We start from the raw sequence: 13,218 nt of genomic DNA, 5'->3' as shown, positions 1-13,218 counted from the left end.
ATATCGCTAATAATAATGTTTAACAATGCATCTTGGTGCTTTATTTTTAACTGAGTGGACTTGAAAAAGTCTTTAAAGAGCTAGGATAATCAGTGGATAAATTACCTGCTTATTCTTTTCACAGAGGTCTTTCAGTAAAGCATCTAATTCATTTTCATCTATGTATCCATTGCCGTCCTGAAAGGGGGAAAAAAGCAAAAATACAATCAACCTTAAATTACCCGCAATTATATGAGCTAAGGTTTACCAAGACAATTGAAATCTATAGCCCTATGAGGTCAGTATGGTAGGTAGAGCAGATACAAGACTGACATGGGTATTATGTGGTTTGTTCTTTGTCTCAACAGTATAATGGAAGCGATAGCACTACAACCCAGAGAGTATATTGATAAAGGAGGAGGAAGGAAATGAGAAAACAAACAAAAAAACTCAAGGGACCAGAATATGAAATGCTTGAATAACAGAGTAGGCTACATGTTTATTTCTTTATCTTTATACCTTTTAATCTGTGAATCACTATTTCCTAACGTACATTCTCAAAATGTCTCTCAACAATGAACAAAATAGACAGTGAAGACAAGTTACCTGGTCATATAACTCAAAAGCTTTATTAAACTCTTTCCCACACATTTTGACTCCCTAGAAAACATGGAAAATGTTAGATTGAAGATTACATTAAGATGCCAGATTATTGTGCTACTGCTATGCACGTCGATATCTTTAACAAGACAAATGCTATTTAAAAGTTTTATACCTGAAATTTAAGCAGGAAATTCTCTTGTACTGGTAGCAACCTTTGGGTTAAAAATTGTAGCATTAGTTTTTTTTAAGTGAAAGTTGATATGAAACTACATTTGCGGGGTTCTCAAACTTACCTGGCCATTTCAGTTAATTCCAGCTTTCCATCATTGTTTGAGTCAAACATTTTCAGCTGAAAGACAGTGTCATGATTATAACTATTAAAGAGCATGTTTGTCGCATTGAGAAAAAGAAAATTCCAAGTAGAGTAAAAGCTGAGTTGCAGACACTATCAGCTGCAGAGTTCTAGTCTGAAGCTAACTGAAAGAGACTAATCAAATGAATAGTATAGTATCATATAAAGAGAATGCCCTGGCTCTGTGGTTAGAAGCCAGAGGCCTGGATTCCAGTCTCAGCTTAACTACTTTTTTTTACCTATTTGACCTTGAACAAGTTACCTTTTTTCTGAGCCTCATTTTCCTGTAAAATGAGATTTGTTTAGGTCAGAGATTTAACCTTTGGCAGTCCGGTAAAGCTTATAGATACTTTCTCAGAATAATGTTTTGTTGCCTACATGCATAATTGAAGGAAATGTTAAATTTCATTTAGAGGTTAATGAAAATAATGATTTTTTTTACACAGGTTAATTCCCTTCCCTCCTCCCACCCCAGGTTAAAAACCTTTTGTGATAGATGCTTTCTAAAGTTCTTTATAAATCTAAACCTAAGATATGCTATTCTTGCTATGCTGGTGTGTAGAAGTTTTTTGGGGGGGAGGGGAAGGAAAGGAAGGGAGAGTTAGATATTTGTCCCCCAGGGCTTTCCCATAAAATGGTATGTCAGTAAATATTGATTCATCCTTTCATGAAGAGGAGTGAGGATAGCAGTTAAGAAGAGCAATATGAATTATGAATATGTATAAATATAGTTTGGAACATTGTGCAAAAGGTATTGCTCTATCTGTTTTTAAGGAGAGGGAAGTAATTAGGATTGGACTGAGATAATCAGTTCTCTTACTACATTTTAGGTAGAGAAGAAAGGGCGAACCATAATTAAACTGGGGTATTTTCAAGTGTAACTGGGCCACTAGCAGCAATCCTTGATTGGTTTCATACCTCTGTAGCAAGGGATCTTAACCCTTTTTGTGTGTGTGTCATGGATCCCTTTGGAGATCTGGTGAACCTATTGACCCTTTCTTAGAATAATGTTTTTAAATGCATAAAATAAAATACATGGGATTACAGAGGAAATCATTTGAATTGAGATAGTTATCAAAATATATTTAAAAAGATCCATGGACCTCAGGTTAAGAACTCCTAGAATTAATGCCTGACTTTTAAGAATGTTTTGTTAAAAAACATTATCTTTATATTTTTATTAATTTTGTTAAAGACTTCCCAATTACATTTTAATCTGGTTCAGGTCACACTCAGGAGTTTTGTGGGCTGAACCTTTCTCTTAAGGTGTATTGGGGTACATGTATGTAGAGGTAAACAGAGAGACTTTTCATTTTGGTTTTATTCTTTTACATTCATGAGCCACAATTTGTCTAATCATTCCCCCAAATAATCGGCACCTACTTTTATTTTCAGTTCTTTGCTACCACGAACAAGTGCTATGAATATGTATATGGGACTTTGAGAAAGATTGCTTATTCCCTACTAATACCCTCACTTGATTCATGTATAGATGATTCTCATAAAGATTTTGTATACATGAGAGAGTAGGCAGATTGATCAGTAACAGATGTATCTTTAGTTGCATTTTTCTGAAATTAGTAAGGTTTGAGATTTTTGGGGGCACACTTTTTGTATCTTCCATTTCTTTAAATATCTTATATATTAATCTTTTATAACCCTCACAATTATCTTACCTCTAGTATGGATCATATACAATTGGTGCAATCTGGCTGCTCTTACCATCTTGGGAAAGTTCCCCCCCCCATTTTTATCTTTCTAGCACAAAGCTATGATGAGAACCTTTTTTTAAAACTTCAATCCAATTCACATTTATCAAATGTATATACTACCTGCAGTATGCTATGCTTGGTGCCTGTGATAGAAAAATGAAACCATACACTCATGGTCCCTTCCTGTAAGGAGCATACAACCTAGTAGGGGGAAAAGATTAAACGTGTTATAACGTGCTAAGTATATAGAAGAAGTTCAAACATGTTGCCTTGGGAGATGTAAGGAAGAGAAAAGTTATTGCTGCAGGAATCTGGGGAGGTTTCTTGGAAGAGATTATTCCTGAACTTGTCCTTGAAGGAAGAGAGGATTTCCGCAGGTGGAGATGCGTAGGGAGACCATTCTGGTCATGGAAAAGTCGTAACACAGCCACAGAAATAGGAATAGACAAGCACTCTAATCTGATTTGGTTAGGACATGTAGATGTGAAGGGAAGTACAACATGAAAAGATCATAAAATGTAGGCCAGCCCCCTGAATGAACGTCAGACTGTTTTTTTAAACGTCTATTTTTTTATAGCTCCCTGAAAGATTGCTAATAACGGTCACAGTCTCCTACATTTGTCCTTAGGGAAATATTTCCCAAAATATGCATTTGTTTTAATTAGTTCTTGATTAATTTTGCTTACTGAATCTGAACTGGTTTATGACACTAAATAAGATATCCCAAGCTATTACAGCAGGGAAAAAAATCCCATTTGAATGATTTTTTTTCTTTTTTAAAGGCCAACCTCAGATTCTACCTGGCAAGGAGACCTTACTTTAAATAGACTTCGCTTAAAACTGGAACAAAATGGGAAATTAATAATTTTAGGTATTTGATATTAGCTGAGTTGCCCACAGAGTAAATTTACCCATCATGACACCAAAAAAGATAATTTTCCCTATTTGAATTTGAGTGGGTCATGCTTAATGAAGGTAGAAAAAGATTTATTTTTTTCCTCTGGGTTCAGTGAGACTATCTTATATTAAGAAACACATTTTTTATGCAGGAACCTACTTTCCTGCATATAATTTCATGGTGAATGGTATTAGAGTAGGTCCCAAATGAGTGCAAATAATGACTCCCTCAAAGTAGTCCCATGTTTTAAAATATGCCCTATTCAAAGTTATAATTATGTCAAATATGGTAAAGGTTCCAACCCAATGAAACTATGCTGGGTGAATTAGAATAAAGTGGCCACTGTAGGGGAGTCATTATCAGAACTAATTGAGACCTAGTTATATTTTTCTTGGGGTTAGAGAAGCCAAAATAGGACTTTGCTCACAGCAAATATAAGTGGAATGAACCCCTTTTAAAAGACAAATGTTAGGGTTCTATAAAGGGCAGCAGGAATAACACCTGCCTAAAAGGCTAGCCGTTGTAATAGAGAGTGATGGGATAGAGAAGAAATCTATCGTCTGAAGACCTGGGTTTTTTTCTTGCCTTTGCTGCTAAGTGCTGTGTAAACTTGGATAAATCCCTTAAACTTTCTTGACCTCAGCATTTTCATATGTAAAATGAGGTCTATCTCACAGAAGTATTGTGATGAATAATGTATAGAAAGTACTTTGTAAATCATAAAGCCTCTTATAAAGGGCAGCTAATTTATATTCCTTTTATGTATCTGGGGATATATATATTGAGATCCATATAGTTAAGAGCCATATTTTCAGGTCAGCCTGAGATATTTCTGAGCTATGTGACCATGGGCAAGTCACTTAACCTCTATTTGACTCAGTTTCTTCCATTGTAAAAGGGGATAATAATAGCACCTATCTCCCAGAGTCGTGAGGATCAAATGACATCATATTTGTAGAGCACAGTGCCTGGCACATAGTAGGTGTTATATTATTATTATTATTATTAGAGCGCTAACAATACAAAGTATCTCAGTTGCCTGCTTTAAATTTATAGATCTATACAAGAGCTCTCTGATAAGTCAGAACTTTGCATTTGGGAAAATAGCTATTGTGAAGAGGATGAGAATTTAAATCAACAAATATTTATTAGGTACGTACTATGTGCAAATTCCCAGAGATACAAAAAAAGAAAAAAAGGAAAAAAAAACAACCCCTGCCTTTAAAGAAGTTACATTCTACTGAAGATAGGGTAGGGAAGAAGAGGGAAGATATGTACTGTAATATCTATCTATCTATCTATCTATCTATCTATCTATCTATCTATCTATCTATCTATCTGTTGGTCTGTCTTTGTCAGTCTGTTTGTCCATCTATCTAGTAAGCTACACAAGTAAGCAAATTTAAATTATATAGGGAAGTCAAGGCTAGTGAACTGTCTATTATAGCAAATTATCTTCTGCACCAAATGCCGGCTAGCAAATTACATTTTTCAGAGGTCCAAACAATGTCCTGTTTAGTAGAAGAGTTAATAGATCTTCCATGGATCACTTACCTAGGTCAGTTTATCTTTGGATCTCTTTACCCAGAACTGAAAAGCAGCCATTTCTAGGTAACCTATCAGAATCATTGCATAGCCATATAAGACTAATGGTATAGAGTGAGGGAGAAGAAAAGATGGAGAGCATATCCAGTCTTATATAATTAAAAAAGTGGTACCTAAAATGCCTCTTCTGACTCTAAAATTCTAGTATTCCTAATTCAAAATCTGATTAGCAAACTCTTAAATAATTATATAATTTTGCTGAAATGGTTATAGTGTGTTTTAAAAATAACAATTGACCTTTTTTAGTCTTCTAAAAGAAAACAGTTCTTTAAGAGCAGGAGTTCTTATACCTTTTGGGGGGGTTATGGACCCCTATAGCTATAAAATAAAATATGTTGTATTAGAAACGAAGCCAATTATATCGAAAAGATGAATTTTTTTTCCATCCAAGTTCATGGATACCCTGAAATATTTGGGAGTCCATGTATCCCACAATAAGTACTCCTGTTTTAGCAGCAACACTGCTACTCCTCTGGTTTGCTTGGAATCAAATGAACAAGAAGAGACTCACTGAGCATTTAGGCCACTACTTAGAGAAGGGCTCTTATGTGTGCATTGCTGACTACTTTGGGTGTGACTGTTTGTGAAGAGGATGAGATGTTTCATATCCTTTGGGATGTACTATTTTGGAAGTCCATCTTACCATCAAGTCTGTATATTCAGCTAATTTTGTGTCATCAAAAGTCTTGTTTGCTTTCTCTAGCAAGTCCTTTAGAAAGTTCTGTTAAGAAAAAAAGAGACCCAGGTAAAGCAAGCCAGTAATGAACACCATACATGTCAATATTTCTGAAAGGTGAACATAGTTGCCCTAGGATGGGGGTGGAAGGACAGGTGAAGAAGCAAAGGAACAGGGAGGCATTGCATAGCTTGAGACCAACTCACTGTGGTGTTCTTTCGGAGTTTCAGTATAAACTCTCCTAGCTGAATGGAGTTCAAGACTTGCCTTATGCTTCAGGAGGAGAATTATTGTGGAATGATAGAAAGAGCATTGGTTCTTGAATTGGAAGACTTTACTTCAAATTGCACTTTGGCACTACCTGTGTGACCTTGAGAAAAATCACTATGGTCTCAGTTTCCTTATCTTTAAAATGGAGAAGATATCCTCTTAGGTCCCTGCCAGTCATATATCTATAATTCTGTGAAATCTAGAACAATTAGTATTCTTTTGTTTTCCTATTTTCTCTGAATAATTACTTCAATGAAATTGGTCTTTTAATTTTATTTTGAAAGTCTGATTGGGGAATATCTTGGGGAATAGTCTAATGATAACTATAGTGCTACATAGTGAGAGCTCTATAAATATTTGTATTTCTCTTTTGAATGAGACACAGGGATGGCACAGTGTCATAGTTGAATACCTTTTTTTTGCCTGAGGGAACAATTATTAATACTTACAAGGAACAGCAGATATAAACAAACGCCCTCAGATTTCCCTATGTTTAGCTAATCCTATGAAGGCCTGGAGTTGCAAGGACAATTTATAATTGCCCTCACCTAAGGGCTGCCTCTGTTTGAACATCACCACGTCTACCAGGATAGTAGCAAATTTCACAAGACATAAAGTCAGGTTAGATTGACACAAGCCCCTCCCCGGCAGTAGAATAGAGCAGAATGTTCAACAGAATTCATTACACGTGAAGCAGTTTTTGCTTGGAGGATATATGAATCATAATCAAATAGATATTAGTGTGGGAAAGATGAAAGAACATGATTATTAAATTGGCAGTTGGAGTGAGGGAGTATCTATTTTTTTTGAAAGCGGCATATGAAGGCTTTATAGAAGCTTGCCATAGTCATGACAAGACAAATATTTAAAGATACAGTAAGCTTCCATTCCCTTTAATGATGTTTATTTCTAGGATCTTAACTTTATTTCTTGAAAACTAATGAATCAATGACAAATGTAGGTGAAATGAGCATTTATTGTGCATGTAGATAAGTGTTCCAGTTGTCCTATGCATTTATATGGAATTCTTTACTGCCCTCAAAAACTCCTTGATTTTGTTGGTTATCTTAATTTTATCCTGTCAGGGCAGAAAGGCACTTCACCTAGTTTCAGAAGTTTATTCTTATCTTAAAATTCCACTTCACAAACCAACTGAGGCATGAAAAGCTCAAAGGTGTCTGCTGGAAATAAATTTGTATTTTGCTCAGTGGAGCTTTGGTGCAAGATTAATTGGGTTAAGAAGTCTCATCAGAGCTAATATAGTTGTTCCAAGAATAGCCTGGGAGAAAACTTGGGACTCTTTGCAAAAGATAGAGATAGATAAAGCCCTGGTAATTGCAGAACTTAAAATGAGCTTTCCAGAGATATTCTCTCTCTCTCTCTCTCTCTCTCTCTCTCTCTCTCTCTCTCTCTCTCTCTCTCTCTCTCTCTCTCTCTCTCTCTCTCTCTCTGTCTGTCACAGATTCTTAGAGATTGAAGAAGTCTCAATATTCATGTAGTCCAACCCATACCACCAAAAAAGAAACTCAGCATGCTCTATAAGCAGTGATTCAGCCTTTGCATATAGACTATCAATTCAGAGGAATCCATCATCTTCTATGGCAGCCCATTCAATTTTTGGGTATCTCTAAAAGTTAAGAAGTTTTTCTCTGATATTAAGCCCAAATTTCCCCCTTAGCAACATCCATATTCTCCAGTGAAGAAAACTTCCATTCCATCTTTTTCTAAGGATAAGACTTAAGGCAACAGATGCAACCAATCTTTGTTGTTTTTGTTGCTTTTCAGTCGTGTCTGACTCTTTAGGACCCTATCTAATGTTTTCTTGGCAGAGATACTGGAGTCGTTTGCCATTTCCTTCTTCAGCTCATTTTACAGATGAGGAAACTGAAGCAAACAGGGTTAAGTGACTTGCCCAGGGTCATGGCCAAATTTGAACTCAGGTCTTCCTGACTATACCACCTAGCTGCCCTTAACAGATCTTTAGAATACTACAAAGTCAGGAATGGGTATGAATTAAGAGTGAACTTGAATATATAATTTTGGTACCCAATGGAAAGAAAGGTAGAAAATGGGAAAGACTAATTCATTAGGCCTATGGCCTTGTGACCTGCCAATTTTTTTTTACACAGAGCTTCCCTGGGCCTTGAATTTCTTGTCTGTCAAATGAATAGATTCATTTTTTCAAGGAATAAAGGGCAACATAATGGAGTAGATAGAGCACTGGTCCTGGGAGTCAGGAAGAGCTGTGTTTGAATCTCTCTTCTGATATTTACTTGCTATGTGATTCTCTCTTAGCCCCAGTTTCCTTATCTATGAAATGAGCTGGTCTAGATGATCTCTAAGGTCCTTTCCAGTTCAAAATCTATAATCCTATAAGCACTTGTTAAGTGCCTACAGTGTACTGGGCTCTTTGTGGGATGCTAAGGATATAGCAGCCAAAACAAAAACAGTCCTAGAGCTTGAATTCCATTGGTAGAAGTAGAGAGATGGAGAATATGTACACAGTTAAAATAATGTAAAGTGTATTCTAAAAATATATGTCTTAAGGGAGAGGTGGTGGAAAGAAAACCTCTAATTATTAGGAGATCAGAAAAAGTTTCTTGAAGTAGGTGGCATAAGCTAAGCCTTGAAGGAGTCTAGTTATTCCAAGAGGAAGACGTAAGGAAAGACTGTGTTCCAGGCATAAGACAAAGTACAACCAACCATTGGATCATTTAGGTTTGGAGCTAGAAGAAACCTTAGAGGTGCAACCCCTTCATTTTATAGAGATTCAGAGAGGTACAAAGGCAGAGAGGTAGGAGGTGGATCTCATTTCTAAAGTTCTTTCAGCTTGAAAAACCTACCTATCTATATAGGGCAGAAAGCATTAAACCTATTTCTCTTGGATGATTTAAAATAAAAAAGCTTCCTTATTGCATTTCTGCACAATAAGAAAAGGTCACTATATTTTCACAACTTTTCAGATGTGAAGTCCCTTTCTTATTCTGATTCTTTTTTTAAATTTAATTTTAATATTTAATTAATAAGAATTTATTTTTTCTCCTTTCCTCCTCCTCCCACAAATCCTGTTGAAAAGAAAAGAAATAGAAAACCCTTGTAACAAATAGAGATAGTTAACTAAAATAAATTCCCCCACTGGTCCTGTTCAGAAATATATGCCTTCTTCTGTATCTTGAATCCATGACCTCAGTGTCGGGAGGTAGGCAAAATAGTTCGTCATCAGTCCTCTGGAATCGTGGTTGGTCATTGTTTTAATTAGAGTTCTTATGGCTCTAAGGTTCCTAAACCACAGTGAAATTAGAAGAAAACAACATTGGATGATCATACTCCTCTCCCCCCACAATAGAAATGAGCCATCATTAACGATTCTCAAAGATTTTCTTAATTTTTCTTATTCAGAAGATAAAGAAAACATAATCATCTAGACTAAGGACTCTTGATATCCATATAACTATTCAAAAGAATACTTCTTTCATACTTTTAAATCATTAGTAAGTGATTGCATTTCGTGTAACTATAAGATCTGTGTTAATAAATTTATTCAAAGTTTCAATTTTCCTAAAGTTTGGCCCACATTTTAGAGATTTCTTTTTTGGGAAGGGAGAAAAAAAATATTAAGTATATATTAATGGAAGTATGTAAGTTTTCAAGTTACAGATACAATATTAATAAGTGTGGCATAGTGGGTCCACATATATGATTCAGATGTATTGCTAGTCTGTGTATAGGACCTGTGCAAAGCATTCAATTCTAATGGTTTTTAAGTTGGTTTGAGAAACAACACCCTAAAACAACAGTTTTTATTATTGCAATAAGGGGAAAGGGGGACCTCAGGAAAATACTTTCATTTTTGTTCTCTAGCACTTATTGTAGATGTGAAAGGATAGCTTAAAATAAGGGTTCTTCATCATTTTTGTGTCATTGGCCTCTTTGTCACTCTGGTGAAGCCTATGGACCCTTTGTCAGAGTAATGTTTTTAAATACATAAGGTAAAGTGCATAGGATTACAAAGGGAACCAATTATAAACAAGTTCCCAGATCTCAAGTTAGGAGCACTCAGGGGAAAAAATGCACCATTGGCTAGTAGAGTTCATACAAAGATTGCCCCACCCCATCCCCACCCCATATTAAGTCCTTAGCCTTTCAGAATTATGCTAGAAAGGAAAACTAGTTCACATTTTCATCACTTACCTTCAGTTCCTCAGTTTCTATGAAGCCACTATGATCAGTGTCATACTTTCTCCATGTCTGAAAACAATGATGCACAACCATTTGAGTAAAATAATTATAATCATAATACTTGACATTTATATCACACTTTAAGATTTACAAAGTGCATTCTTTCATGTGCCATTTCCTTTGTTCCTTAGAACAACCAACCATTGGGTCATTTAGATTTAGACCTGGAAGAGACCTTAGAAATGCAACCCCTTCATTTTACAGAGATTCAGAGAGGTTGTGACTTCCCCAATGTCATACAGTTAGTAAATATAGGAAGCAGAAATTGCCTGTACTTTGCACGCTGGCATATGGTAGGTACTGAAATGTTTATTGATTCTCCATCTTGGCAATTTCCCCTAAAGGGGCTTTTCCCGCCTCCCAGTACCTGCATGAATTCCTCACATGACTTCAGCTGCTGACATCTAAAGAGAAGCAGGAAGTTCTCTTCTGTTGGTAATACATGAGCCAACTGTAAAAGATCAGAAAGGAAGTTATGGTTGTTTTGAGAAACTTGAGAGTAACACTCTTGCTTGAGTTGCTAGAATATTAATTTACACCTATATGGCATTTTAAGATGTGCAAAGCATGCTCTCACAGCAACTTGTAAGGTGGGTGATGCAAATACCATTCCTGTTTTGTGGATAAGGGAACTTGCCTGGAATACACACAGCTAAAATGGTTCAGAGTCAGTATTGCAACCAAGGCTCCTCTTTTTTAGGTTAAATATTCTCTCCAATATGCCAGATATTTTTCTTTCCAGAATTAGTCTTACTAGCCAGAAATACAAGAGATGAAAAAAATTGTTAATAGCGACTTCTTTTTTGGTGTGTTGCTCTAGGAATATTATTGGTATTGTTTGGAATGTTTGCCCATGTCCCTAGTAATTTAATTCTAAACCTTTTCTTTTCAATGGTTTAAAAGTAACCTATGCAAAAAGTATTTTTCTGCCTAGCCATACACACTATATACTTTCTCCTTATTCTTTTAGATTATGATGGGTGTGGAGTGGGAAAGGAGAGATAGAAAGAGACAGAGATAAAAAAGAGATAGAGAGCTAGGAGAGATAAGCCTTAAACCTCAGTGTATTTTATTATTAATTATCTGGTACACAAACCAATAGGTGCCATCAGAGATATTTTATACCCTTTGTGCCAGAATTTTTATACTGCTAACACCATCCTCCTTCTTTCTTTTTCCTCCCCAACACAATCTGGGCCATGTACTCTTGTTTCTGACAAGTCAAGCGGCAGAGTGAGATACAACAAAATAATTTTCCTTCACGTGTGAAGATGAGAGACCAAAGCCTCTACCTAAAGTTAATGAATACTTTCTTCAAGAAGAAAGTTGAGAATCATTGGACATGGCAAGCACCAAATGGAACCAGGAAAAAAGAAATTCATTGTACTTTAATAGGCCAGAAATGACCATTTGCCTAGGTCACAGTCATTTGCAAATCAGCCACCTGTATACCATTGAACCATTGACTTGCTAGAACTAAGTAAAAATGGAAATCGGAAAAATGGATAAAAATTAAGGAGGAAGGTATTGCTTATGATTGAAGTAACTTCAGCTTAGCCAATTTAAACAATGTGTTAAAAACAAAAATAGGAAATGGATAAAAGAACAGAATTGAAACAGGCTATCATCATTTCCTCAAGAAGTTTAATCAATGTAAATTAATCTCCATGATGAATAGAACAAAAGGCTTAGACACTGCCTCACCTGGAAGACACTTGGTTTCTTTGTCAAGACATGGCAACACTGGTTCATAATATATACTCTTTTGTAAAGTCATATAGATGACAATAGTGGAAGTCTGTGAATGGTAGGTTCTCACCTCACGAAACAGTGAGAATCAGTGGAGGGAAAAGAAAGTTTACAGAAAAGATGTTGAGAGATCCAATTAAACTAGATTATCCTGAAGGAGATGAAACTAGAAGGAGGACAATAAGCATACCCCAAATGGGAAGATATATAAAGATTTCTTTACTAAACTCTTTTTTCCATTAATGATGGTGGACTCTAACATCACAATCTCTAACATGTTGCATGAAGAAAGAGAATTGGCACTAAAGTTAACAAAAATGGGAAAAATAGCCAAAATTATCCAATAAGAAGTAGATGTGGGTCAAGCTGGGAATGGTAGAGACATAATTTTGAGGATGCTGAAATATTAATCTTCAAGTTATTTGGAAGAAGAGAGGATGCTAAATTCTTAGGAAAAGTGATAGAGTTTATGAAAAAAAGAGACCAAGAAATTATCAACTAGTACTAATCCATATGCTCGTTTTATTTAGGATAATCAATACACACACATTGAAGGAATACTTGATGAAGGTATGAAAAGGAAATAGACAGGCTTTTTCAGATGGGATTCTACAGTTCACAACAACTTATAGTCATATAGCTGACTGAAAGGTGTAGGAAACACAGGATCTCATGTGCTTGTGGTTTGTTGACTATCAAAACAAATTTGATTCGGCATAGAAAAATACTGCCTTAAACACTCTCCAAAAAGATGTCTCATGAATATATAAAACTCATACAAGAAACAACATTTTAAAAACTATACTCTGATTATTAATATTAAACGAGGCCCCAAACAAAGAGATGTATGCTTGCCACAGCTGTGAAAAGTATTTCAGTGAGTCAGCCAGGCACTTACTATATGCTAGGAACCGTGCTAACCACCAGGGGTACAAAGAAAAGCAAAAACATTGTCCCTGACCTCAAGAAATTAATATTATGATGGGGGAAAATGCAAACAACTAGGTACATAAAGATATATACAGAGTAGACAGATGGTAAATTCAGAGGGGAAGCACTAGCATATATCTGTCACACAGTCCAAATGTAAGAGGGATTCCTAATAAATGCAAAAAAATTGTTCTACAAAGCTCTG

At 35.7% G+C, this 13,218-nt stretch overlaps 1 protein-coding gene across 1 annotated transcript in view; it reads right to left on the bottom strand.

Moving 5' to 3' along the window:
• Positions 1-13,218, bottom strand: part of CALB1 (calbindin 1) — a 40,319-nt gene that overhangs the window by 2,679 nt on the left and 24,422 nt on the right. Inside the window, exons 4-10 of the mRNA XM_036760018.1 lie at positions 10,702-10,785; positions 10,287-10,343; positions 5,793-5,870; positions 876-931; positions 755-794; positions 586-639; positions 106-177 (exon numbers count right to left, since the gene is read on the bottom strand). Coding sequence (XP_036615913.1) covers positions 106-177; positions 586-639; positions 755-794; positions 876-931; positions 5,793-5,870; positions 10,287-10,343; positions 10,702-10,785 — 441 coding nt within the window. The remainder of the gene's footprint in view (positions 1-105; positions 178-585; positions 640-754; positions 795-875; positions 932-5,792; positions 5,871-10,286; positions 10,344-10,701; positions 10,786-13,218) is intronic.

This window comes from Trichosurus vulpecula, chromosome 1 (genome assembly GCF_011100635.1).
Source record: "Trichosurus vulpecula isolate mTriVul1 chromosome 1, mTriVul1.pri, whole genome shotgun sequence".
NCBI lineage: Eukaryota > Metazoa > Chordata > Mammalia > Diprotodontia > Phalangeridae > Trichosurus > Trichosurus vulpecula.
Note: the sequence above shows the minus strand (reverse complement) of the source record. Positions and strands in the feature narration are given on the sequence as shown.